The 27,111-nt window shown below is 37.8% G+C and overlaps 1 protein-coding gene across 2 annotated transcripts in view; it reads left to right on the top strand.

The window, feature by feature from the left end:
• The window catches only part of PDE4B (phosphodiesterase 4B), a 548,634-nt gene that overhangs the window by 86,409 nt on the left and 435,114 nt on the right, over nucleotides 1-27,111 (top strand). Inside the window, exon 1 of one of the 2 annotated variants that reach the window (XM_070367884.1) lies at nucleotides 2,882-3,117. The exons of the other annotated variant lie outside the window; for it this stretch is intronic. Within the exon in view, the coding sequence (XP_070223985.1) occupies nucleotides 2,882-3,117 (236 nt within the window). Of the gene's footprint in view, nucleotides 1-2,881; nucleotides 3,118-27,111 lie in introns of those variants that run through there. 2 annotated transcript variants of the gene reach the window in all.

Genomic DNA, 27,111 nt, shown 5'->3' with positions numbered 1-27,111 from the left:
TTTTCTAAGAGTGGAGTCTGTTTCCCCCAGTTCTGTGAAAGCCCTGTAATCAAATCCTGCTTCCCTTCAAAGTCAGATTCCCTGCAGGTTCCCAGTCCTTTTGCTGGATCCCCAGACTGGGAAGTCCGACAGGGGCTCAGAACCTGCACAACAGAGGGAGAACTTCTTTGGTACTACTGTTCTCCAGTTTGTGGGTTGCCCACCCAGTGGTATAAGATTTGATTTTATCATGATTGCACCCCACCTACCATCTCATTGTGACTTCTCCTTTGTCTTTGGACATCTTTTTTTTTGGTGGATTCCAGAGTCCTGTTGATAGCTAATCAACAGCTAGTTGCAATTTTGGTCTTGACTTTACATAGTTTTGAAATTCTTTCTTTTAGGATGATTCTTAAAATTTCTTTAACTAGTACATTGATTGTCATGGTATGAAAAGTGAAAGAATAATGTGAAATGTCACATAATGTTACATAAGTTGACAATAAGAATTAGAAAGTAATTGTAATTCTACCACTATTCTTCTTTTGGTATGTTTATGTCAACATTTCCTCATCTGAATCCCAGTTCACATACAGCTAAATCTGGGTTGTGAAATTTGCTATGATTTGGGGAGAGGTAAAAATCCCTGAAATGCTTATTGTGTTTTGGCAGCCTTTAAAAGTGAATAAGAGAAAGACTTCAAATTGCTAATTCATTTTTTTGCAAATAGGTCACTCTGAATATTGGCAGTATCACATATTCCAGTTTTATATCCCATTATTGTTGGGAAAAGTTTGACTTTGTTTTCATAATGAAGTAAATAATAGATAGTTTTAACTACATTTTTCTCCCATGACATTACTAGACATTACTAACAATTCATTCTCAAATAGAGCAGTTACAATATCTTCAAATCTATAAAGTGCATGGGCTAGGGCTTAGCAGGACAAAATGACTGTGTTAGGCTCTCTTATAATGGAAGAACCCTCAAATGGGAATCCGAAGGCCTGGGTTTTAGCTTTTCCTCTAATATCAACTACAAAAAAGGACTTTGGACAAGTCGTTGACAGTTTCTAAGTCTGTGTCCTGGTCTTTAAAATGAGGAGCCAAACAAGGTGATTACTGGGATTCACTCAAATTTTGAAATTTCATGACTTTGCTTTTGTTCAATAATATACTTTTACTATATTATTGCAATACTGATATCTTTCCAAGGCAGTACCTATAAGCTAGGAGTTTAAATCCTTCCTGTTAAGTTTAAACCATTTCCCCAAGGGCTGGAGTGGGACTTATTTTTTTCCTGTGCACAGGTCATAGTCTGTTCTTATTCAGCTTTTAGATATTTAACCAGAGTATTTGACACATATAAATGATTTTATTATAAAGGTGAAAGTTCTCACACATTAGAGAAAAAATAAATTTCTTGCTTTCTCACTGAAGTCTTGCTGTGAATGATTCCTGAACTGTCACTCTCGCTGGCTAGCCCTAATTCTGCCTTGTCAAATTTGTGTGAGATCAGGCTGGCCTGGTAGTAAGTGTTGCAGGTACAGAGTTTCATAGCATATGTATACTTAAGTACCATACTAGTCTTTTCACTTCTTTTAAAGTGTAGAAGCTGCATGCCAGTATATTTCTAAATGAAATTTCAGGTTGCAATGATCTGCTTTGGAATTTGAGACATTTTTGGGGGCTCCCCTACCCATATATCTCATTATGCCTTGTGAACCAAGTACACACACACTAGCAAGTTAAGATACCCACACACAGACACTATTGTTTACATCTACCCATATGTGTGTGTGCACACACATGTGTGCATGATGCTTGACTTTGGACCCTGCACTTATAATGGGGAGCATTCATTTCTCCTGGTTGTTACCTCCATTTCCATTCTAGACAACTTTGCCTTTTGGAAGTGACTTTACATCTAACAGAGAGTGGCTGTTGTGGGTACCTCAGGGACAATGAACTTAAGCAGAAGAATGAAGGTAATTTTTATTGGATTAAAGATTAGTCTTTAAATTCCTTAGGGGAATGAACCAAATCTAATGTTTTTCTGTTATGTTTCCAAACCTAATGTTTTCCTGACTCTTTTTATATTGTAGTTTTATATCTTCTGGAGAGGAAAGAGGGGGAAAAAAGCTTTAGCAAATCAGTTCTTTCATTCAGAAATGGAATTTGGAGGGGTCTGTTTTAGCTAGGCTCTTTGACAGTGTCTGATTTAATGTTTTTGCTGATGATGCAAGTGGCTTCGCAAATGTGAAAATCTGGGTGATGGAGGGTGTTGTTGAGGGGGAAACAGAGTGCGGTTGTTTAAATAGTCCTGGGCCAATAAGTGTTTGGTGGGTGGAGTTACTGTTGTATGCATTACAGAGAAAGATAATTCTGAATGAAGACTTTAACATCACACATGCTGGCTGGGCTCTGGTTCTGTGCTTTGTGCAAACAAAAATGAGTGACTCAGTGACTAGGTTTTGCTTACTATCCATTAGTGGATGCAGCGTGTTTGAAAAGATTTCTTTAAAAAAAAATGCATGTAAAGGATTTATCAGAAGCCCTCATGAATATTTCATGAGTTGATATATTCAGCTGAATGAATTCAGCGAGTGTCAGTGTGTAGCTTGCAGACAAACCTCATCCACAAGGAGGCTACTGACATAGGAAGCACTTTGGCGCATTTTCAGAAGCAAAGCCAGGCTGATAAAGCTCCTTGTGACAGGCTGACTTGCCATTCTTCGATTATGCTGCTCCTGCTCTAAGCAGCTCCTACTTTGGAGCCACAGCTTCCTAAATTAAACTGGGAACAGTTTGCAGACTTACCAGCCTCCTAACCTGCAGCTGTGTCTCTGCTATGTTTGACATTTTTGTTTTGGATGGTGAAAGCCAGCACTCCATATAAGACATGACAGCAAAAGATTCTTCAAGAGAACTTACTGCCTCTGAATCTGAGGTTTGCATAAAGACATTCAAGGAGCAAATGCACTTAGAGCTTGAGCTTCCGAGACTACCGGCAAACAGACCTACATCTCCTAAAATTTCTCCACGCAGTTCGCCAAGGAACTCACCGTGCTTTTTCAGAAAGTTGCTGGTGAATAAAAGCATTCGGCAGCGTCGTCGCTTCACTGTGGCTCATACATGGTAAGGAGGGATTTGGTGGTGTTTGGAGTGCTTTTGACTAGCAACAGTGATTTAGAAATGTAGCAAATGGAATATTTGAATTTTGTTCATAATACAGTCCTCAAGTGTGAGGTGAGTGGAGAGCAGGTCCGCTGAAGAATACATAGTGCTCTGTGTGTTCATGTCACTGTGCCTAGCTGTTTCCAGATAAAAAAGGCTCTCACTGGAGAGAGTCTTTAAAATTACTGCTTATAAAAAACACCTAGCTAATTCTAGGGCAACTGAGTATTGAAGGAGTTTTTAAAATTCATTTTTTAATCTCTGTGGAGGTGATTGGTGACTTTTTTTGTGTGTGTTTTTGTGTTGATGTTGATGAGTTTTTCTGATAGTATATTTTTGGTACAAAAATAAATGATTCAATCTTGGATTTGTTTCTTAAAACAATGTATAAAGTCAAACTTAATTTATGGCATTGCCATATTGTAGTATGTCAACTAGTGATTTTGATTTATTGCCTCTGTCTTTACACTTGTTAAATAAAGGGAAAACTAAATTCCCACTTCTGAAATTATGTGATTAATTAATTTAATGTATGATTCAAATTGCTATTATCTTTGAGATTCTTATTGTAAAAAAAGTGACTTAAAATTTGTAGATAATAATAAATAAACTCCCAATTTACTTGGGAATGCCAAGTAAATAAATCCAAGAGCCCTCTATAAAAACTGTACTGAGCCTTTAATATATATAATATGCTATATACAACAGAGTAGTTTCCTTAAACCAGTATAATAACAAAATACAAGGGAAAGTACAAAAGAAATTGAACTTTAATTGCAAAAGCTAGGCTTTTTCAGATGTCTTTGAATATTATACTTTCTTTCAGATTAAAATACCCTTCAAAATTGGGTACCTATAATTTTTATTTAATAGGGACCTTAGCAGTGAAGGGAGCTATTACCTCTTAAGGATAATTCTAACACACTGATTTTGTCTGCATCTTAGATTGCCAACCAACATTATAAACTGAGGAGATCCTGTTTTTGAAAATTATTATTTACTTGAACTCTGTTTTTTACTCATCTGAAGTGTTTGTCTGCCTGATCTACTGCACAGTATATTGGGAAATTCAAGTTACCCCTAGAAATATGTAGCTTGCCTTTGATAGACACCACATGTTAAGGCCAGTATTCATGCTTTACTTAACTAAAAATGATATGGTTATTTTTGTTTTCTGAGAATGCAATGTTGTTGACTTAATTGCTTTATTGGCAAACTTTTTTTTTGATCACCTTTCTGATGAGTTAAATCTTATTATTCAATTATAATCTCATACTTGTAGAGTACATGTGAGTAATTTTCTCAAAACCAACCAATGGTAGCATTTGTACAAAGAGAAGATTTATATGTAAGGATGTACTGCTTTGAAGAAGTCCTCTCTCATGATTTACCCCACCCCTAAAGTGTATGTATTTTCATATAGTTTGCTAAGTAGTATAACTGAATAGGAGAAAGGTATATAGTTATATTGCTAATTAGTTCTCATAAAAGGAATAAAGGTGAAAAACATACAATTAATTGACTCATGTTTTACTAATTGGTTAATATTAAACCATTATTTTGACTAGACAGACATTTAATTTTAACTAACTGATTCTCAGATAATGGTGAATCTTCATAAAACCTTGGTAATATTTCTTTATTATAGAGTTCCTGAATATAATAACATGACCTTTCTTTTACTTAGAATAGATTTTGGATGTAGCAGGAAGGTAGAGCTATAAATACTGATTTTGTTTTCAAAATAACCCAAAGTTTAAAATGACTAAAGAGCCAGTTTCACTCTTGCATTATACAAATTTTCTTGCAGCAAATTACAAAAAGAACAATTAAATGGTATTTGAGATAACTTATGCTATTAAAGTGATCTTCTTCTAGCTGAGTTAAAACAAAAATTTCCACAAATTGCCAAAAATTAAAAAAAAGCCTATATGACTTTAATATGATGTATCATAAGTTTAAAGAATCCATTAATCATCAAACTTACAAAATAACTTTAGTTTGACAATGATTCATTTTCACCCATTTTTACCTCCCAGCTCACACACTCTTCTTGTATTTCTTAATAAAGGTATATCATAGTTTCTTTTAACTTCTTATTAAGTCTCTATTTATGTTTATTTTTTTCTCAGTGCATATTTCATATTTTTCAAATTTTTTTTTCATGGAGCATTCAATGAAATTTTCATAAAATACAAACATATGTATTTGAATGACTTTTTCACTAACCTTAAAAATTATGTACTCCTTTTTTAAAAGCATCATATGTAATTTACATGAGGAAATAAGAGCATAAGTACTTTATTTTTGCCTCTTTGTCATGATGAAATGTAACCATTCTTTTCATGATCAACAATTAGTATTTTCCAAACCATGCATTTAAGTTAGTAATTCCAGGATATGCACTTAGAAGTCTCTAAAAACATGTTATTACTTTACAGTAGACAGTAGACATCTTTTAAAAAGACTGGATTGTTTTGATCCCAGCATTGAAATTAAAGTAATCTTCATGATGAGCTAAACAATGCAGAGGATGCAGTTTATATCTAAACCCACTGAACAGTTTTTTTTTATCTTCAGTTATTTGTAGATTTCATATTTTTTTCAGATGAATGTATAGTTCTGATTTTGAAAACCCAAGTTATGAAGTGTGGGTTAATGGCAGAAGATTTAAGAAACACTTATGAAATACTGACTCTGTGATTCTTTTTAAAATATCTGAACAAAGATAAATATTCAGTGTCTTTTCACTAATCAGAGTATTGATGCAGTCCTAAATCTGGAAGGAATCTGGGTGATTTATCTAGTTGCTTTCTTTTACTCTTGGGCAGGACCAGTTACTCCATCTTTGACACATGGGAATCTAGCCTATTTCTAAGACTGGAAAAAAAGTTCTAGAACCTCACTTAGTACACAGTCTTACTACTTAATAGTCCTGGTATTGAAAATTATATTGGTCTTCGATGGATATTAAGAAAAAACTTATAATTACTTGCATGAAAATGAAGATCATTATTAACCAGTCCTAGGATTTTTTTTTTCTCTCAACATATATAATTGAGCTCTGCTGTGAGCAAGAAAAGAAAAAAATGCTGATTCGATCTACGTGGATTCCAACATCGCCTATATTTTCGGTTCTTTACTAGGATATTCACACGTATTATCTCATTTAAGTTTTATTAGGAGAATAGGAATACTCTAATATTACATGCTGCATTTATAAAAATGTTCTGAATTGCTTTAGTTTCTTCCAAGTATTTCTATTCCCTTAATTATTATTTGACTGTGTACCATTATCCCAAATTTCTAAATTCTCCTTTGAATTCTGAAACCCAAAAGTGGACACTCAAATCCATGTTAATTGATATGAGACAATATAGATTTTTTAAAAATTTGTCCTACACTTCAAAGCATCAATGGAATGTCAAGCATTGGTGAACAGGGAGAAGGGAAAATTCATCCCTAACCCCAAATCAGGGGTGGAAACTCCTGAGACATAACCTTATCCTCCTTGTCTTATGTGGTCTGCTTGTTCTTATTTTTTTTTTTTCAAATTTGAACTTTTTATTTTGTATCAGGATATAACAATTAACAATGTTGTGTGGCCTGCTTGCTCTAGACTTACACTTGCCACCTGTAGCTTTGTCAGCCTTCTATCCTTTGCTCATGTTCCAACCTCAGTTATCAGTTCTCCTACATCATCAGCAGCGTGATGCTCTCTGATGGAAGCTACTGGTGATGGTCCTGAATGCATTTCAGGCCTAACACACTGCTCTTGAAGAGCAAGTGCATTGGTGAACACCACCACTCTCTGTCTGTCTGTCCATGCTTGCGTGTGGGATATGCTTCACAGAGGACAGTATACTTTCAGAGTTAGTATTAGAAAGAAGACTTGTTTTTTTTTTTCCAATTCCCCATTTAGTTCTACCTAGACCTTGGAAATATTTCCTCATTTTTATGAAAGTTCATGAAATATAAACTTTTGTGCCTAATATTTGACCACAAAAGTATGAAAAGAGATAGTTCATACTCTGAAGGAACTTGCTTACACCTGAAAAGACAAAGCTAGAATAACTGTAGAAGAGTGAAAAGAAAATGTTTAATAGTACACGTTTAACTTTTCTCTAAAGCTTTGGGCACATTTACTGCCTTATACAATTTAGTCCTAGTTTGTGAGCTAAATCTAAATCTGTGCCTTGTGTTACTTCTTATATTTCCTGAATTATTTCCTAGCAGTATGGAAAATTTTTGAAAAATATCTGTGCCTTTAAGTACTTACTGATTGAACATTTGATTGAACAGAACATTTGTTGAGAGCCTACCATGCTCTGGGTGCCACTCTGGGAGAAAGAGTCCTCACCTTCAGAGAATGCTCGTGCCCCATGGAAGACAAATGTAGGCATTAAGAATTAATCAATGGTATGTGTATAATGCTAATGAAGAATGACACTCAACTTGTAAGAGCACAAGAAGAGATAAATACTGCTAGAGAGTGAGTCAGTGTGTTAGGGAAGGTTTGGAGAGGAGATGACATTTGTGTGGGGTCTTGAAGAATGATTAGGAGTTTTTCAGAAGAGTGGGCAGAAAGGGCAATTTTTTTGGCCAAAGTGACAATAATAAAATTCTATCAACCAGTAACAATAATAATAACTCACATTTATTTTGTACTTAGAATGCATCTGACGTTATTTTAAATTATTTACTTATTTTTGTGCCATGATATATGGTAAAAACCATTGCAATATTACAAAGTAATGATCCACCAATTAAAATAAATAAATAAATAAACAAAACAAGCAAAAACATCCAGGTTATGTACTGATATTTCCATTTTATTGGAAAGGGAATGAAGCATAGGGAGGACTAGTTATTTGCCTAAGAGTACATGGCAAGTAAGGGGCTGAGTTGGGATTTAACTCAGAGGATGGTGGAAAGTGAATAAAGTTCATTGGTGTTATAGCCTTAGGTGCAAGGTTGGAGTGGGCCTGGAGAATCCCGGGGGCTGGGGAGCCTGGTGGGATTATGTCTATGGGGTCACACAGAGTCGGACATGAGTCAAGTGAGTTAGCAGCAGCAGCAGCAGCAAGATGGGAGAAGTGACTTAGCAGCAGCAGCAGCAAGGTGGGAGAGAGGAAGTCAGACTCTTCCTGGAGATTGGAGTCACGCTCTAGGGCTTCCAGTATTGTGAACAGACTTGGGGATTTATCCCATCATCAGCAGAGAGCCACTGCAAGGCTATGAGAAGGGGGTTGCCTTAAATAGCTTTTACTTTGGAAAGGTCTTTGCAGGCATTGTGGAGAATGGATTGGAAGGTGAGAGGATTTAGAAGCCTGGGGTAAAGGGAGAATGTTCGTTTGAGAGATAATGACTTCTAATTATTGTGTATGTTCCATAGCATCAAAACTATGCTTATAACATTCTTTATGACTTAACAAATTATGGTTTATGGAAACTGGGAAGAAAAGTAAGAAAATTCTGTATGCCTTGCATTTATCACCTCCAGCATGGTGCTATGCATAGTTCTAGTTAATGCACTACTTCCAAATGCATCAAAGAATCTTAGCAAACGTGCTAGGGAGGATGACTGCATCCAGGGAAAACCGATTAGCTCAGTCCAAATTTATTAGAGGTGCTTTTTGTTGTGTTTGTGTATAATCCTGGTGAGTTTTTTTTATAGAAATTATCTATGTCTGCCATCTGATCTCAATGCCAGTGGAAATCTATGCCTCATAGCCCTATTCTATTGCTTAATCAGGGCAACTGTTTTCTCAGTAATGCAAGTCTGTAAATGGTGTTTTTCTGGCCTTTTAGTGTGTACAAGTCTTCAATATATTGGATTTTAAAAATACTTACTGGAGAAAGGGCTTTGAAAGTAGTGATGACAAACCCCCTGCCGGGAGACACATTGGAAGGTGACCCAGCAGGCGTGCCAACTGCCCAACTGCTAAAGTTTAAGTTCTTTTGTGAAATTCCATTTGCTTTCTTTTCCCATTCTTCCTCCTTTTGGTGACTCCCAGTTTTTAATCCTTGGATATTTATTGTGCTTCCTTCTGGAGCATCACTGTCAAGTCACCTGCAACATTATACTTGTAGTATTTAAATGATTCCCAGAAAAGTATCTAAAATGCTTGCCATGGTTCACAAGGCATTACATTTTCTGGCTCCAGAATACCTGTGACCTCATCTCTGATTCCCCAGCCATGTTAGGCTCTTTTCTGTTTTTCAGCAAACCTTATATGTTTCTACTTCCGGGCCTTTGTTTGATGTTGCTTCTGCCTGGAAGTCTAGTTCCCTAGATGTTGACGTGGTTCACTATCTCACTTCCATCCAGGTTTCTACTCAAACCTCACTTGGTAGAGAGGCTTCTGCTGACCCCTTCATCTAAAAAAAGCACTGTTTGCTTTCTTGTCCCCTGTTTTGCTTTCTTTATCTTCTTGGGTGTTATTACCTGGAAATATATTGCTAGAAAAGACACACTTGTTTGTATGTCGTTTTTCTCTTCTATTGTCTACCAATCTAGCAAAATTGCATGACAGCAGAGATTCTGTCTTGTTTACTGTATCCTGGGCACCTGAAGAAAGGCTGGCGCTTAGTATATATTTGATGAAAAAATAAAAGAAAAAATGAATATAAGTCCCTATGTCCTATTTTTTTTTATTCTTCTAGCACTTTCCCTTTAGCTTATTATGAAGGAAGAGAAAAGGAAAGTTAGTTGATACTCTATAAGCGCCCTTACTTCATCCATCTCTTAATAGTTGTTTCCCTTTTTGCTGGTAGGGCTACTCTAACTTGCTTTCTGTTTTGTGTTCTGTAATACTGTAGGTACAAGTTTAATCATGATATCTCACTAGAGGCTAGGTGTTTTACATGGTAGCCTATTTAATTAAGCCACTGTGTACAAACCACACTACCTAGCCTGTAGTGCTGTAAAGTAAATATTTGTCTGTAGCACTGTACAATTATTATTTGCTTATTCTTCATGCATCAAACAGCACATCAAATAGTTGGTGTTTCAGCTTAGGAAAGCTCTCCATATCTCTTATTAACTATCTGAGTGGAAGCATCATAGAGACAAACCTATTTGTTGTTTGGCCTTTAAAATATCTGCATATTATTTGTTAGAATGCTTCATTATTGATCATTTTCTACTAATGCAGCATCTAAAAAATATTAAGCTTTCTGAGCTTTTGATAGAATTTTCCTGGGGAACTTGGAAGAAAGAGTCCATTCCTTGCAGAGTAAGGAAATTGTGAATTAATAACCATTGTATTCTAGAAAAGACATCCTCAGGAGCAAAAATTTTCACTTGGTTCTGTTTCATTTTTTTCTGGACTGAGAGGTTGGGACCTCTGTCACTCCTAGTAATTTGTTTGACAGAGATATGTTTGAATCCCACTGTGTACTTTGAGTTTAAAAAATAGAAGTGATTTGTTGACCTCAAATTGCTTGAAGTTCTTCTTGCTAGAACTTAGACATTTTGTCTTATAGGGAGAATATGAATGACTGCTTCTCTCGACCTTTTGTGGAAAAGAACACTCGTCACTAGGCACGCTCTCCTGACAGACAGCGTATCCCCTCCTTCACCCTATAGCCTCACAATGTCAACTTCAGCAAATAACGCAGATTGTAAATAAAGGAGGAGGAGGTAATACAGCTTTCAGAAAAACTGCTTTCAAACTGTGTTTTGTGAAGCATTAGTGTTCTAGGACCCATTTTGGGAATTCCTTGAAAAATAAGATAGTGATGATCTTTTTGCTGATCCTGGGCCCAAACAAAGAAACACGGATGAATCTGGGGGAATTTCGGGAAATTTGGGGGAGTACAGATTCCATAATCTCCAAGTGTCTGAAAAACCACCAATGTAAGAGATAAAGGAGTAGATAAAAATTCTTGGGTAGCTAATGCTTGGTAGAGTCATAGACATTTTCAGATATTAAAATTATATGCATCTAAGATGTCCAGGAATGGCAGCAGAATAAATGAGGAAGGTGGACATAATTTGGGTCAAGGAGAAGTTACTGGTAGTGAGGATTTAAAATTTCAAGAAGTTGAAAGAATAGTAGTAGTATAATGAAACCTTCTACTTCGATTTACTGATTGCTAGTGGTTTTCCACATTTACTCTATCTCTGTACCTCTCTCCATATTTAAATGCTTATATATGCTTTCTTTACTTTCAAGGGAGTGCACCTGAATGGAAAGCATTAGTTTTGGATAAAAAAAAGCACCTCATTTTAAAGTGTAATTATTTCCATTTAATTAGCATGTTCTCATATCATAATTTGAGTTTAATTCTTAATAATTGACTAATGTCTTGACAAGTTATAAAAAGTTTGTGGCCCATTTTTATTTTATTTTATTTTTTTTTAAAAATTTTATTTTATTTTTAAACTTTACAATATTGTATTGGTTTTGCCAAATATTGAAATGAATCCGCCACAGGTATACATGTGTTCCCCATCCTGAACCCTCCTCCCTCCTCCCTCCCCATACCATCCCTCTGGGTCGTCCCAGTGCACCAGCCCCAAGCATCCAGTATCATGCATCGAACCTGGACTGGTGACTCATTTCATATATGATATTATACGTATTTCAATGCCATTCTCCCAAATCATCCCACAGTGATAGTGAAGGGTTGTTGGTGTTCAGTCGCTCAGTTGTGTCCGACTCTTTGCAACCCCATGGACTGCAGCATGCCAGACTTCCATATCCTTCACTGTCTCCTGGAATTTGCTCAGATTTATGTCCACTGAGTTGGTGATGCTATTTAGCCATCTCATCATCTCCTGCCCCCTTTTCTTTTTGCCTTCAATCTTCCCCAGCATCAGGACTTTTTCAGTGAGCTGGCTCTTTGCATCAGGTGGCCAAAGTATTGGAGCTTCAGCTTCAGTTCAGTTCAGTCACTCAGTCATGTCTGACTCTTTGTGACCCCATGAACCACAGCACACCATGCCTCCCTGTCCATCACCAACTCCTGGAGTCTACCCAAACCCATTTCCATCGAGTCGGTGATGCCATCCAACAAACTCATCCTCTGTCATCCCCTTCTCCTCCTACCCTCAATCTTTCCCAGCATCAGGGTCTTTTCAAATGAGTCAGCTCTTTGCATGAGGTGGCCAAAGTATTGGAGTTTCAGCTTCAACATCAGTCCCTCCAGTGAACACCCAGGATCTGATCTCATTCCTTCCAATAAATATTTAGGATTGATTTACTCTAAGATTGACTAGTTTGATCTCCTTGAAGTCCAAAGGACTCTCAAGAGCCTTTTCCAGCACAATTTGAAAGCATCAATTTGTTGGCCTCCAGACTTCTTTATTGTCCAACTCTCACATCCATACATGACTACTGGAAAAAACCATAGCTTTGATTATATGGACCTTTTTTGGCAAAGCAATGCCTCTGCTTTTTAATATGCTATCTAGATTTGTCTTAGCATTTATTCCAAGGAGCAAGCATCTTCTAATTTCATGGCTGCAGTCACAGTCTTCAGTGATTTTGGAGACCAAGAAAAGGAAATCTGTCATTGCTTCCACTTTTCCCCATCTATTTGCCGTGAAGTAATGGGACCAGATGCAGTGATCTTAGATTTTTGAATGTTGAATTTTAAGCCAGCTCTTTTTTCACTCTCCTCTTTCACCTTCATCAAAAGGCTCTTTAGTTTCTTGTCACTTTCTGCCATTAGAGTGGTATCATCTGCATATCTGAGGTTGTTGATATTTCTCCCTGCAGTCTTGATTCTAGCTTGTGATTCATCCAGCCTGGCATTTCATGTGAGGTACTCTGAATATAAGTTAAATAAGCAGGCTGACAGTATATAGTCTTGACACACTTCTTTCCCAATTTGGAACCAATCCGTTGTTCCATGTCCTTATGGACCTAGTATCCCAGGTTCCTATGCAATATTGTTCTTTATATCATTGGACTTTACTTTCACCACCAGACACATCCAAAACTGAGAGTTGTTTCTGCTTTGGCCCAGCTGCTTCATTCTTTCTAGAGCTATTAGTAATTGCCATCAGCTTTTCACCAGTAGTATACTGGACACCTACTGACCTGGGGGGGCTTATTCTGGTATCATATATTTTTGCCTTTGCATACTGTTCATGGGCTTCTTGTGGCAAGAATACTGGAGTGGTTTGCCATTCACTCCTTCAGTGGACAATGTTTTTTTCGTAACTCTCCAATATGACTTGTCTGTCATGGGTGGACCTGCATGGTGTGGCTCATACTTTCAAGCCCCTTTGCAATGACAAGGCTGGGATACATGAAGGGGCGTGGAGGATTAGAGATATCTATAATATTAATAGTTTATAAGTAATCTTGGTGACAAATTGTTGGTTTTAGGTACTTGAAACTACTTCTAAGAGGATGGGTGTCAGTAGCATTTTTTTTTTCTTCCCTCTGAAAGAGATGTTACTTCTTTCTATAAAACTATAAGACATAACATGAATATGGAAAACTGTATTTCTTAATATAGTACAGATGAACTTCTATCATTATATACTTTTGATGTTATCTTCAATTTTATTTTTACAGTTGATCTTTTTTTTATGTTATATTATTTGGAGTCAAGTAAGTTAGCTAACTCATTTGAAAAGACCCTGATGCTGGGAAAGATTGAGGGCAGGAGGAGAAGGGGACGACAGAGGATGAGATGGCTGGATGGTATCACTGACTCGATGGAAATGGGTTTGGGTAGACTCCGGGAGTTGGTGATGGACAGGGAAGCCTGGCGTTCTGCAGTTCATGGGGTCACAAAGAGTTGGACACGACTGAGTGACTGAACTGAACTGAACTGAGGTTTGGTTTTAATATTTTGTCTTGAATTGCTATTGAAATTTTAGACCGGTTAATTCTCTGTCTTGGACCTCAGTTCCTTCATTTGTAAAGTGGAGAAAATAGCCTCATATTTAAATATTTTCAAATGTTAATTTAATTTAAGCATGTATTTGTTAACTGTCCTGCTATCTATCTATCTATGCATCCCACTGTCTATCTACTACTTAGTGAAATACTTTATGCATTATAAGTCACATAATAGATACTACTGTTTAACTATCTTACTAAATCTCTAAACATACACAAACATTCACATTATTGTCAGCCTCGGTTGGTAAAGCAGAAATTATTTTTCATCATCTGAAAAGCATATGCTAAGTCACTTCAGTCGTGTCCGACTCTGTGCGACCCCATGGACGGCAGCCCACCAGGCTCCCCTGTCCCTGGGATTCTCCAGGCAAGAACACTGGAGTGGGTTGCCATTTCCTTCTTCAATGCATGAAAGTGAAAAGTGAAAGTGAAGTTGCTCAGTCATGTCCGACTCTTAGAGAGCCCATGGACTGCAGCCTACCAGGCTCCTCTGTCCATGGGATTTTCCAAGCAGGAGTACTGGAGTGGGGTGCCATTGCCTTCTCCGATAGCTGGGTATTAAATATGCTAGTTTGAAAGAGTCAAAGTGCACTTGCATTTGTAAAAAAATAATTCTGTAATATTCACAGTGTGACCATTACTGAGGAAACAAAGTATCATTCATTTATTTTCATGTGATAATCACATTCTAATGAACCAAGCTAAATTGTATTGAAACGCATATCAGATCTAGTGTGAATAGCTTACATCCCTAATAAGAAACTTTATAGCCTTGTTTGGCTGCTATCAGCAACATATTTTTAAAAGCCATATGCAAAAGAGATAGGAACAGAAGCACTTTGATGTAATTCCATCCACTTGCACCAATAAGCTTGAGAGCAAAAAGAAAAAAAAAAAAAAAAAGCATGAGAAGTTGCCTTGTCTATTTCAGGATCCTACATATAAAAAGCCAATATAGGATTCAGTGAACAAATGCCTTGGAAAAATTCCAGTGTCATCAAAAACTCATTTTTCTCAAAAACTCTCCTTGCTACTCTTCATATTTATGCACAAATTAATAAGTACAGACTGTTTGTCACAGCACAGAGAATCTGAGAGTGCTTTTGTGGCTTATTTGGGCCACAGTTACCTCAGCAGTCAATTTATACAGGAAGCCTCTTTTTCACCATCAGAACTATTTAGGCCTCCTGAAGGGAGGTCTAGGAAGGTAGGACAAAGAAACTCAGGGATCCAAGTCTCTCTTGCTGATGATGTCTTAACTGCCCAAGACTTCCTTCTGAGATGTTACCATTGAAATTCACACATGGATTTTAACTTGCTGGGGATAATCATGGCCTTTGTCCTTACCTGTCATCCTGCTCAGCCAGGACTGAGCTTACCCAGAAAATATGGTTGTGTCTCTAACATGCTCATATTTACCAAAACAACATGAATCTTTAGGAGGCTGGGTGGTGCAAAGAGCACAGCATTTGAATCCCAACTCCACCTTTGACCAGATACTAGGTTTTAAGCAAACCATTTAACCTTAGTTCCACTCTCTGCTTCTGCAAAATTAGAAGAAGACTACTTGTGTCTCACTAGTCTCTATGAAGACTGAAAGAAGTAATGTGTGTACAGTGCTTAGCATAGTCCTTGGCCAATGAAAGGTAATCAGCAGACTTCATTCACTAATGTATCCAGAGCTTATGATTTCATATAAAAATTATAATATATGTATAGTAATATAAACTAAATATTTGTATGCTGCTGCTGCTGCTAAGTCACGTCAGTCATGTCCGACTCTGTGCGATCCCATAGACAGCAGCCCACCAGGCTCCCGTCCCTGGGATTCTCCAGGCAAAAACACTGGAGTGGGTTGCCATGTCCTTCTCTAGTGCATGAAAGTGAAAAGTGAAAGTGAAGTCGCTCAGTCGTGTCCGACTCTTCACAACCCCATGGACTGTAGCCTACCAGGCTCCTCCGTCCATGGGATTTGCCAGGCAAGAGTATTGGAGTGGGTTGCGATTGCCTTCTCCAAAATATTTGTATAGCATGGTTTAATTAAATAAGTTTTTATTGAGCAATGCTGTACATATTAAATACATTCTTTTTAGACTACTTAGATATTACTTAATTTCACAGGATAGTATGTTATCTTAAAGCCCAAATTAAATGTTCTTACAACAGTAAAATAAAATTTAAAAAGAAAAATAAATCACTATGCATTATGGGGTTTAATCACTCTCATTTTTCACAGAGACGACTGCAGATGACTTTGGCCATAAAATGCTGTTTATTCTTTAAAATGCCTGTTATCTTCCTGAATTTGGTGCTTGTCTCCATTAATGAAACTAGATGCCAATGAAACACTTTTTCTCTAAGTGAATTTGAATCAATTATTATTAAAAATATAGTGTTATTTTCAAAGTACCAGAATGTGCCTGCAGTTGTTTTCCCTAGTCAGTAGAATCTAACCTCCTAGTGATTTGTTTACATAAGAAAGTTTATTCACAAGAGGCGATGAGAAAAGAGCTTAAGACCTAGAGTCCTAGACTCTAGACATGCATCCTGGCGCCACCACTTACAAACTGTTTTGCTTTGTCTTGTTTTGTTTTTTGAATGGCAAAGGGATAGTCATTTAACCTTTTGGACGTGAAACTTACTCATCAGTATAGATAAAGCAATTATTTCCTTATTCATATATGATATTTATAAAATTAATTAGAACAGTTGAAAAACACAAAGAATTGGAACTTGTTTTCTGAAAGAAGAGGAAATATACATTAATAGAGCCGAAAGTAATGGTAAACTATTGCTGCTGCTGCTGCTGCTGCTGCTGCTGCTAAGTCGCTTCAGTCGTGTCCGACTCTGTGTGACCCCATAGACGGCAGCCCACCAGGCTCCCCCGTCCCTGGGATTCTCCAGGCAAGAACACTAGAGTGGGTTGCCATTTCCTTCTCCAATGCATGAAAGTGAAAAGCAAAAGTGAAGTCGCTCAGTCATGTCTGACTCTTAGCGACCCCATGGACTGTAGCCTACCAGGCTTCTCTGTCCATGGGATTTTCCAGGCAAGAGTATTGGAGTGGGGTACCATTGCCTTCTCCGAAATTATTGCTAATGAGTATGAAATGCTGCAGGTGTATTTGGGTTGTATGTAAAGAACATGGTGTTAATAAACACGATTAAATACCATGAACATTGCCTTATAAACATTTTATTTTACAGAAAGAAGAGGAGTTTCTGCTGTATGGGACCATTTAAGGGAGAGACAGTGTGGAGACGGGGACTAGACTAAGTGGTACCTTTGGGTCTTACTACCCTCATTGGTCTTTACATCACTTTCATGCTTCCTGCAGAAAGATAACAGAAAGCTCAGAAAATAATATTCAGTCCAAGGAAAGTTGTATTTAACCTTTATCCAGATGCCTTTACAGCATTTAAGTCAAATTGCTCTGTTTATCTTGGTTGTTTCCAGGAATATTTAAGGGATGAAAGCAGAAATAAAGGTTATGGCTTCTCTTTTGACAAAGACTTCCTTCTCACATTATCACTGATCAGGTTGATTCTGTCTCTGAGCAACTGAAAGACAGTAAAAGATTATACCTTTAAGACAAGGGGTTCTCTGTTCAAGCAAATTTATACATCACCGAAAAATGACTGTCCACATAAACTCAAAGTTTTGTGACAGTGCAAAATAAAACACTTTCAGGCTTCCAAAGGATTATGCCAAATTTCTGATTCTGTCTAAATTAATAAAAATAAGATTTTTAGGAACCTATCTGGCAATTGTAGATTAAATTAAGCAGCTGCTTCATCTGAATAAAGCTTTGCAGAGTCTAATATTATGAAAGAGCTATCTTTTATAAACACAGTACTTGCTTGGGATTCAGTGGATTTGGGTTTTAATGCCAGCAGCATCCCAAATGCCCAGTAAGCACATATACATACATTTGCCACTGGTAGCTTTTTTGTCAAGAGGGATTAATAATCACCTGGGCCTACCATCCTTACTTTATGCATTATGGTATGAATATTGAATGCCAGTGGTTATAGAGTGCTTTGGTGTTCTGCAGAGTCACTTGGCAAAGACATTCAGGAGAAAAAAAAGGCTTCTAAGTAGTCTTATACATATCAGATTTTTGAAAATGTGATTCAACTTTAAAATGCATTAATAGATTTTATATTTTATGTGAACCTTAAAAATGGCTTTGCCAAGTATTTAGTACTTGGGAAGTTTGGATTTTAAGTTTATATTTAGAGTTTCTCAAGCATTACTATAATTGTGTATGTTAGTCCTTTTTTAATGCACCCCCCCGCCAACATTGCTTAGTGAATTAATTCTTTGTAGCATGCAGTTTTTCTTTTTTTTATTCCAATAAACAAATGTATATGGTTTAATGATGCAAATATAATATGCCTTGCCATTAAAAATCTCTGCTGCCCTGCTAAGTCGCTTCAGTCGTGTCTGACTCTGCGCAACTCCATAGACGGCAGCCCACCAGGCTTCCCGTCCCTGGGATTCTCTAGGCAAGAACACTGGAGTGGGTTGCCATTTCCTTCTCCAATGCAGGAAAGTGAAAAGTGAAAGTGAAGTAGCTCAGTCGTGTCCGACTCTAGTGACCCCATGGACTGCAGCCTACCAGGCTCCTCCGTCCATGGGATGATTTCTAGGCAAAAGTACTGGAATGGGGTGCCATTGCCTTCTAACCCAAAAATGTATATAGTAATTAAGTATGTGAAATCATTTTATTTGATAGATACAAGTATTAAAAGTATACAGGTATAAAATAATAATGCTCTCTCATGACTACTGAGAGGGGTCAACCTAATTTTGAAACTAAAAATCTACAGAGCAATGGTGGTGCTCCCTTTTCCAAATGCCTGTGAACTTTGGATCAGCATCTGTTATGATGACTTATTTTTGAGAGTCAATCAGTATAAGTATAGTGACCTGTACTTGGCAATCTAATATACTGGCGTGAGGTCAGATATAAGCAGACTGCTGGTGTGAGCAAGCAGAAAATATGATCTAAGAGAGAAAGGAGCAAGATAGAAATATTTTAATATTATAAATAAAAAATGAAGCAATAATATGAAAATGATACCACATATACCTTATATTATTTAATGGTCACCTCTATTTAAAATGGGGAAACTGAGATTCATGAGGTCAACTGACCGATGCTAGGTAACCAAGCTACAGAGTAGTAAACCAAGAATTAGCCCATATGTTCTGGTTTAGAGTTACACATCTTATATGTTGACAAGGTTCGCAGATTCAATGAACTTCACACAACCCACTCCACTTCCACCTCAACCCCCAACTCCCAGCTCCTATGGGAAAACATCTAGAGTTATCATACTCTAATGTCCCCTTATTAAAAGCCTTCTCACAGTGAGGGCTGACAAATTCATTTGCACTTAAGCGTAATTGACTCATGGGTTTTAATGTGTTATTCCATTTTTCGAAATAAATAGTAAATCAGGAGAATTAATCTCTGCTTGTAGAGTTTGACACATTAGATAGCAGAGGCAAAGGAAGTATTTGGAAGGATAAAAGGTTGTTTTCCAGTCCCCTCAGGGCCTGGGACACAGAGGATGGGCAGAATGTCCCAGGCATGTAATTGTGTTTGCAAGCCTTTTATTCATTCACCGAATTATTCATACCACCTACCTGTTCCATACCCATGTTACCTGTCTTCCTTCCTATCTCTGTGGATCAGCTCTGTGTACCTGGTTAAGGCCAATCCCTCCCTTCTCACCCTTAAAGGGCTTTGCTCTTGCACTTGTCCTTGCTGTCTCTGCGTCATTGGTTTTCCATCCTATTAGATTATGTCTATCTGGCTATAAACACTTTAAAACTCTGTCCTTTCAAAGGTCCTCTTTGACCCCATGCACCCCTCTATCTACTACCTTATATCTGTTTCCCTTTACAGCAGAACTATCCAAAATAATAGTCTCTAGGCTATAGACAGAGATATAGACTATAAACTATATGTCTATAGACATATAGACTATATAATAATTTATATGTCTTAGTATACTTTGGCTACTTGATGTAAACAGCTGACTCATTGGAAAAGACCCTAATTCTGAGAAAGACTGAAGGCAGAAGGAGAAGAGGGTGACAGAGGATGAGATGGTTGGATGGTATCACAGATTCAAGGACATGAAATTGGGCAAACTCCAGGAGATGGAGGCCTGGCCTGCTGCAGTCCACGAGGTTGCAAAGAGTCAGACACAACTTGGGGACTGAACAACAACAAGTCCTTTTTTGAAAACTTTGAGTTTTGCCCTCACAACTCCACTAAAAGTGTTCTTACTGAGGTTATGAAATCCATGTGACAAATCAAATGATCAACTAGCAACCCTCATCTTGCTCAGCTCATCAACAGCATATCATACAGTTGGTTACATCTTCTTTCTTGAAACATTGCCTTCATTTGGCTTCCTGGACACTGTAATCTCTTTCCTTTCTCAGAGGCTGTTCTTTCTCAATTTCCTCAGCTGGTTCCTCTTCCCAAACTCTAAACATTGGAAGGTCCCCAGAGGAATGTGGTCTCTCTCTGTTTTGTCTGCGCCACTCCCTAGGCCAAGTATCTCCCTTAGACTCATGACGTTAAATAATATCTGTGCACTGATGATTACAGTTTGTGTCTTTAGATAGACTTTCTGAACTCCAGGCCTATGTACCTGTCCAACAGCCTTCTTGACAGCAAAACTGAGCACGTCCGAAACCGACATCTTAATTTTGACCCCTGGCATCCCACCCCTGTTGCAATCTGTTCCCAGTCTTCTCCATCTTGGTAAAATGCAATTCCATTTTTTTTTCCTAATTGTTCAGGCCAGAAATCTTGGAGTCCTCCATGGCTCTTGATTTTCTCTGATATTTCACATTCCAAATGTATCAACAAATTCTATCAGCTTTGCTTCTGCAGTGTCTTCAGAATCTGACTACTTCTCATCACCGCCACTGCTGCCATTCTGATCCAGGTTACCATTAGCTCATACCTGGATGATTTAATTAACCTCTTGCCTGATTCTCCTGCTTTCCACCCTTTCCTCCTTATAAGGTATTCCCCACATAGCTGCCACAGTGATTCTTTATAACATATGAGCGATTGTGCCACTACTCTATTCAGAATCCTTCAAGGGTAGCCCATGTCACTCAGAATGTATGTGCCATAGGTGCAAGGCCCTGTTGGTCTTGCCCAGAGATCTCGTCTACTTCTTAGACTCCCTTCTCCACCGACACCATTCCAGACACACTGATATACTTGCTGGCCCTCAAACAGTCTCAGCAGCATCCCTTATCAGGGTCTCTGCCTTTTTTGTTATCAAAAAAGAATATCTCCTAGATATCTATATGGCCTTCATTCTTTTTTCAGATCATTGCTTGAATTCATCTCATTGGAGAGAATCTTCCTGACCATGAATATAAAACCAATATAAAATAGCCTTCCACTCCACTACTCTTGCCTGGAAAATCCCATGGACAGAGGAGCCTGGTAGGCCGCAGTCCACGGGGTCCCGAAGAGTTGGACACGACTGAGCAACTTCACTTTCACTTTTCACTTTCATGCATTGGAGAAGGAAATGACAACCCACTCCAGTGTTCTTGCCTGGAGAATCCCAGGGATGGGGGAGCCTGGTGGGCTGCCGTCTATGGGGTCTCACAGAGTCGGACACGACTGAAGCGACTTAGCAGCAGCAGCAGCAGCTTATCCTTAGGTATGCTTTGATTTCTTTGTACCACATATCCGTACCTGATGTACAGCTCTACATCATTTTCTGTACGTAGATATCTACACCCACAGCTATATTCATGTCTGTATTTACATCGTCTCTATCAATCCATCATCTACCTTATTGTCTGCCTTTTCCCACTAGAATATAAATGCCCTAATGACAGAGACTTTGTGTATTTTGCTCATCGTAAATCCATAATACAAACTAGCACATTGTTGTTGTTCAGTCACTAAGTCATGTCTAATTTTGTGACCCCATGGGCTGTAGCACGGGTTCCTCTGTCCTCCACTATCTTCAGAGATTGCTCAAATTCATGTCAGTTAGCTGGTTATGCTATATAAAAATCATAGTTTTGACTAGACAGATATTTGTCAGCAAAGTGATAGCTCTGTTTTTTAATATGCTGTTTAGGTTTGTCATAGCTTTTCTTCCAAGAAGCAAGTGTCTTTTAATTTCATGGCTACAGTCACTGTCCACATTGATTCTGGAGCCAAAGAAAATAAAATTTGTCACTTCTTTTACTTTTCCCCCTTTCATTTGCCATGAAATGATGGGACAAGAAGCCATGGCCTTAGTTTTTTGAATGTTGAGTTTTCAGCCAGCTTTTTCAGTCTCCTCTTTTACCCTCATCAAGAGGCTCTTTCGTTCCTCTTCACTTTCTGCCATAAGGTGGTGTCATCTGCGTATCTGAGGTTGTTGATATTTCTCCCAGCAATCTTGATTCCACTTTGTGATTCATCCAGCCTGACATTTTGCATGATGTACTCTGCATCTTCCCTGGTGGCTCAGAGGGTAAAGCGTCTGCCAGCAATGCGGGAGACCTGGGTTCAATCCCTGGGTCAGGAAGATCCCCTGGAGAAGGAAATGGCAACCCACTCTGGTACTCTTGCCTGGAAAATCCCATCGATGGAGAAGCCTGTAGGCTACAGTCTATGGTAGGCTACAGTCTATGGTAGGCTACAGTCTATGGGATCACAAAGAGTCAGACCTGACTGAGCGACTTCACTTTCACTTTCACTCTTCATCGAAGTGAAATAAGCAGGGTAACGAAATAAGCCTTGATGTACTCCTTTCCCAATTTGGAACCAGTCTGTCGTTCCATGCCTGGTTCTAACTGTTATTTCTTGATCCACATACAGGTTTTTCAGGAGACAAGTAAGGTGGTCTGATATTCCCATCCTTTTAAGGATTTTTGACAGTTTGTTGTGATCCACACAGTCCCCAAGTTGAATAGAAGAAGTCCCCAAGTTGAAGCATTGAGTCCCCAAGTTGAATAGAAGAGAGAAATGTGAACAGATTCCTTAAAATACAATGATAAATATTAAATAATTGTAGTGATGTTATAATAGTAAAATAACTTCCCCTCAAAGAAGCAATTTTATATGCAAATATACATTTTAAAAAATTAAAAAACCTTAAAATTTGATAATAGATTAAAATGAGAGAGGTGAGAGATCTACAGGAAATATAGAAAGTATATTGAACTTATAATAAGACTTTTATTCCTATTCTGATTACATTATTTACTAGTTGTGTGATCTTAGGCAAATAAATAACCTAGTCTTTTCCTCCCATTATACCCACTAGGCCATCAACTTTATTTTTGTGAAGGTTAAGTCAAATAATATGATGTATAATAGGCATTGAGTTGATATTATTTTTCTTTGTTCCCATATGCAATAATTCTCTTTACAGTCACAGGTTAGCCCTCTATAATCTGTTTTACTCCTCTATCATTTCTCAATTACTTTCTAAATTTCTGCCTCATTGACTCTCTTCTGTTTTCTTCCTACAAGAATTTTTAGCATCATGTGATAATATAATCAACCTCACCAGCCTGTCAAAGATTAATCAACCTTCTCTCCTTGCTTTCAGTTCAGTTCAGTCCAGTCGCTCAGTCGTGTTTGACTCTTTGTGACCCCATGAACCGCAGCACGCCAGGCCTCCTTGCTTTACCTATGTACATATAAACTGGCGAGTCCTTTAGCTATATTTCTAAGGGCAGAAAGTTGAATCAATTCTCAGAATTATAGGACAGTAATATATGTATATTATTCTTTAATTGATCAAACCAGTCAGTCCTAAAGGAAATCAGTCCTGAATATTCATTGAAAGGACTGATGCTGAAGCTGAAGCTTTAATACTTTGTCCACTTGATGTGAAGAGCTGACTCATTAGAAAAGACCCTGATGCTGGGAAAGATAGCAGGCAGGAGAAGAAGGGAATGACAGAGGATGAGATGTTGGATGGCATCACCAACTCAATGGACATGAATTTGAGCAAGCTCCGGGGGATGATTAAGGACAGGGAAACCTGGTGTGCTGCAGTCCATGGGGTCGCAAAGAGTCAGACACGACTGAGTGACTGAACAACAACATTCTTTAATGAGAAGTATGTTTATTTGACTCACACTAGAACAGTGGTTCTTATCATGCCACTAATATGTCATGAATCAGCGAGAGTGAAAAGGGTATTCATAGAGTAAATGCAGTGTGAATTGCACCTAAGTATAGATTACCATGCCATCCCCCCACCCCCACACCCCGCAACCCCGGGCTACAACCAGACTATTAAAACAACAGCAGCATGAGTATTTTTAGGACAGAGTATCACAATTGTAAATGTTTTTTGTAGAACATTATGTAGAAGAAAAAAGAAAAAAATATTGGAAATAATTGTATTAGATTCATTTCTTTGAGACCGGGTGCTCTGTCTGTTTTTTTTTTTTTAATTGGAAAGGATTTTATATTATTTTGTTTTTGTTTCCAGTTTTATCAATGTATAATTGACATATACCATTTATACAATGGCAGAACATATGTGCATATGTTAAAGTATACAGCATGTTGATTTTATATATGTATATGTTTCAAAACAACTACCACAATTATTTAGTCTTATTTACTTGCATGCTATCTGGTAAGTGACTATTTAACTGATTTTCTTATTTTTTTTCTCTCTAAGGTATCTATATTTTTGTTGTACATGAGACAGACTTATTTTTGTCCCTGTTTTACCCTTGGGGTATTGGCAAGGCAGAGGGTGATATAATAATATAACATCCAAAATTATAAGATATGAGGAAATTTACACACATACTGTTTGTCAAACAATTAGAATATTTCTAAAAACATGAGTGGATGTATAATAGAAATTAACAAAATGAAAGACAACCCATTTTTTTGTTTTTTATATAAACAGAGAATTTATATATGGTTTTCAAGGTTATGGTAGTTAAAACTTATTTGTTCTAGGTACTCAGCTGAGAAACTGATTAATTAAAGACTAGAATTAATAAGTGTTTTCTTTTTCTATTATAATTATGGCAAATATCAAGAGTTATCCATGGGGTCGCAAAGAGTTGAACATGACTGAGTGACTGAACTGAACTGATCAAGAGTTATGTCTTACCACTTTTTGGCGGGGTCCAAAGCCTGTTTGTTAAACTTCTATGCAAGACTTTTTTATCCAAGTTTTCACCAGTTGGAAACTCTTAAGGGTTGTTTAGTTTTCAATGAAAGAATCTTTGATGGAGTTTATGTCCTAAATATTTTCTGGTTTTGCAGTAGCATACATCAGACATCGCTATTGTGTTTGGATTGGGATTTTCATTTTTAACATCTTCTCAATTCTCTAGGCATTTATTGTTTCCATCTGGTCCTCATAAAATATTTCACATTTGTGATGCAGCTCAGGCTCCTGCCCAGAAAGCATCATTGTAATTCTATCCATGACTCCGGTTTGATAGAGTAAATACGTTTTTAACTCTGCGTTTTTTTGTTTTTACTTTTTTTTCTTCTTTCTTAAACAACACTTGATTTTAGTGATGTATTTCTCTTTGGAAACAATCACAGTGTGCACACTGGGCCAATGTGCTTGCACCCCACTGTCTTCTGTGTATTTCAAAGCTGTGAGGGCAGGAGAAGGAGCTACACTGTGAGGCCAGTACAAGAAAACTTAGCAGTCGTCACACTTCCTTCGCGTTAAACACGCTGTTCTCAGTCATCACAGATGGAGGGGATATTTTCAAAGACTCAAACATTTTCTTTAAATAGCCCACAACTAGGAATTCCCCTAGAGAAGGCAATGGCACCCCACTCCAGCACTCTTGCCTGGAAAATCCCATGGATGGAGGAGCCTGGTGGGCTGCAGTCCATGGGGTCGCTAAGAGTCGGACACGACTGAGCGACTTTACTTTCACTTTTTCACTTTCATGCATTGGAGAAGGAAATGGCAACCCACTCCAGTGTTCTTGCCTGGAGAATCCCAGGGGCAGGAGAGCCTGGTGGGCTGACGTCTATGGGGTCACACAGAGTCGCACACGACTGAAGTGACTTAGCAGCAGCAGCAGGAATTCCCTTTTCACTGTTAAGTAGTAGGTTCTAGGGCACAGTTCAAGCAATGTTCAAGTTTCTAACAAACTTGAACAAAACTTTTGTATTTAGTTAGGTGCTCAGCACATGTTTGTGAATTTGTTTGGTGAATACTTACATAGCTCTTAATACATGCCCAGCAGTGCTGTCACAGCTTCAAGAATATTAAATCATTTAATCTTTATAGTAACTTTATGAAAAAGGTATTATTAGTATCCCCATTTTAAGGATGAGGAAACTAAGGCAAAAAAGCAAAATGACCACTGTTAGCAAGCGGCAGAGCCAGAATTCAAACCTACATAGGCAGGTCTGGGTCTGTGTTCTAAACTACTTAACTATGTGATGATTGATTTGGAAGTCAGCTGCAGAATTCCAAAAATCAAATATTACTTTCCCAGAATTGAACTACACACTCTAACTCCCTCAGCGCTATGCTTGACCTAGAGTTGGCGCTGGCACTGGATGGATGTTTGTTTACACAAGTGTTTAATTAAGATGATTCAGTTTGACATACTTTGAAATGATGATTCAGTTTGACATTCTTTGAAATAGGCAGAACCAAAGGCAAATCACAGTGTTACCCAGTGCAGAGGCTGCTCTTTGTTCAGAGGTGCCACTGGGCTCTAGTATCTAATAATAACCCATACTTAAGGCCCTAATACTAGTAGGATGATGCTTTGCATCTTGGATTTCCAAATGTTTGAGAGAATTGTCTTCATTTTACTAATTGCTCTTTACTGATACAATTTTTAAAAATTAGCTGTGGTGAAATACACATACCAGAATTTACCATCTTCAGATCAGATCAGATCAGTCGCTCAGTCATGTCCGACTCTTTGCGATCCCATGAATTGCAGCACAGTGTTAAGTACATTCATTTTGTTTTGTAACCAATTTCCAGGACTCTCATTTTGCAAAACTAAAACTTTATACCCATTAAACAACAACTCCCTGCTCTCCCTTCCTTCTAACCTTTGGAAACCATT

This window comes from Bos mutus, chromosome 3 (genome assembly GCF_027580195.1).
Source record: "Bos mutus isolate GX-2022 chromosome 3, NWIPB_WYAK_1.1, whole genome shotgun sequence".
In the NCBI taxonomy this organism is placed as follows: domain Eukaryota; kingdom Metazoa; phylum Chordata; class Mammalia; order Artiodactyla; family Bovidae; genus Bos; species Bos mutus.
This window is presented reverse-complemented; position numbering and strand designations above follow the sequence as displayed.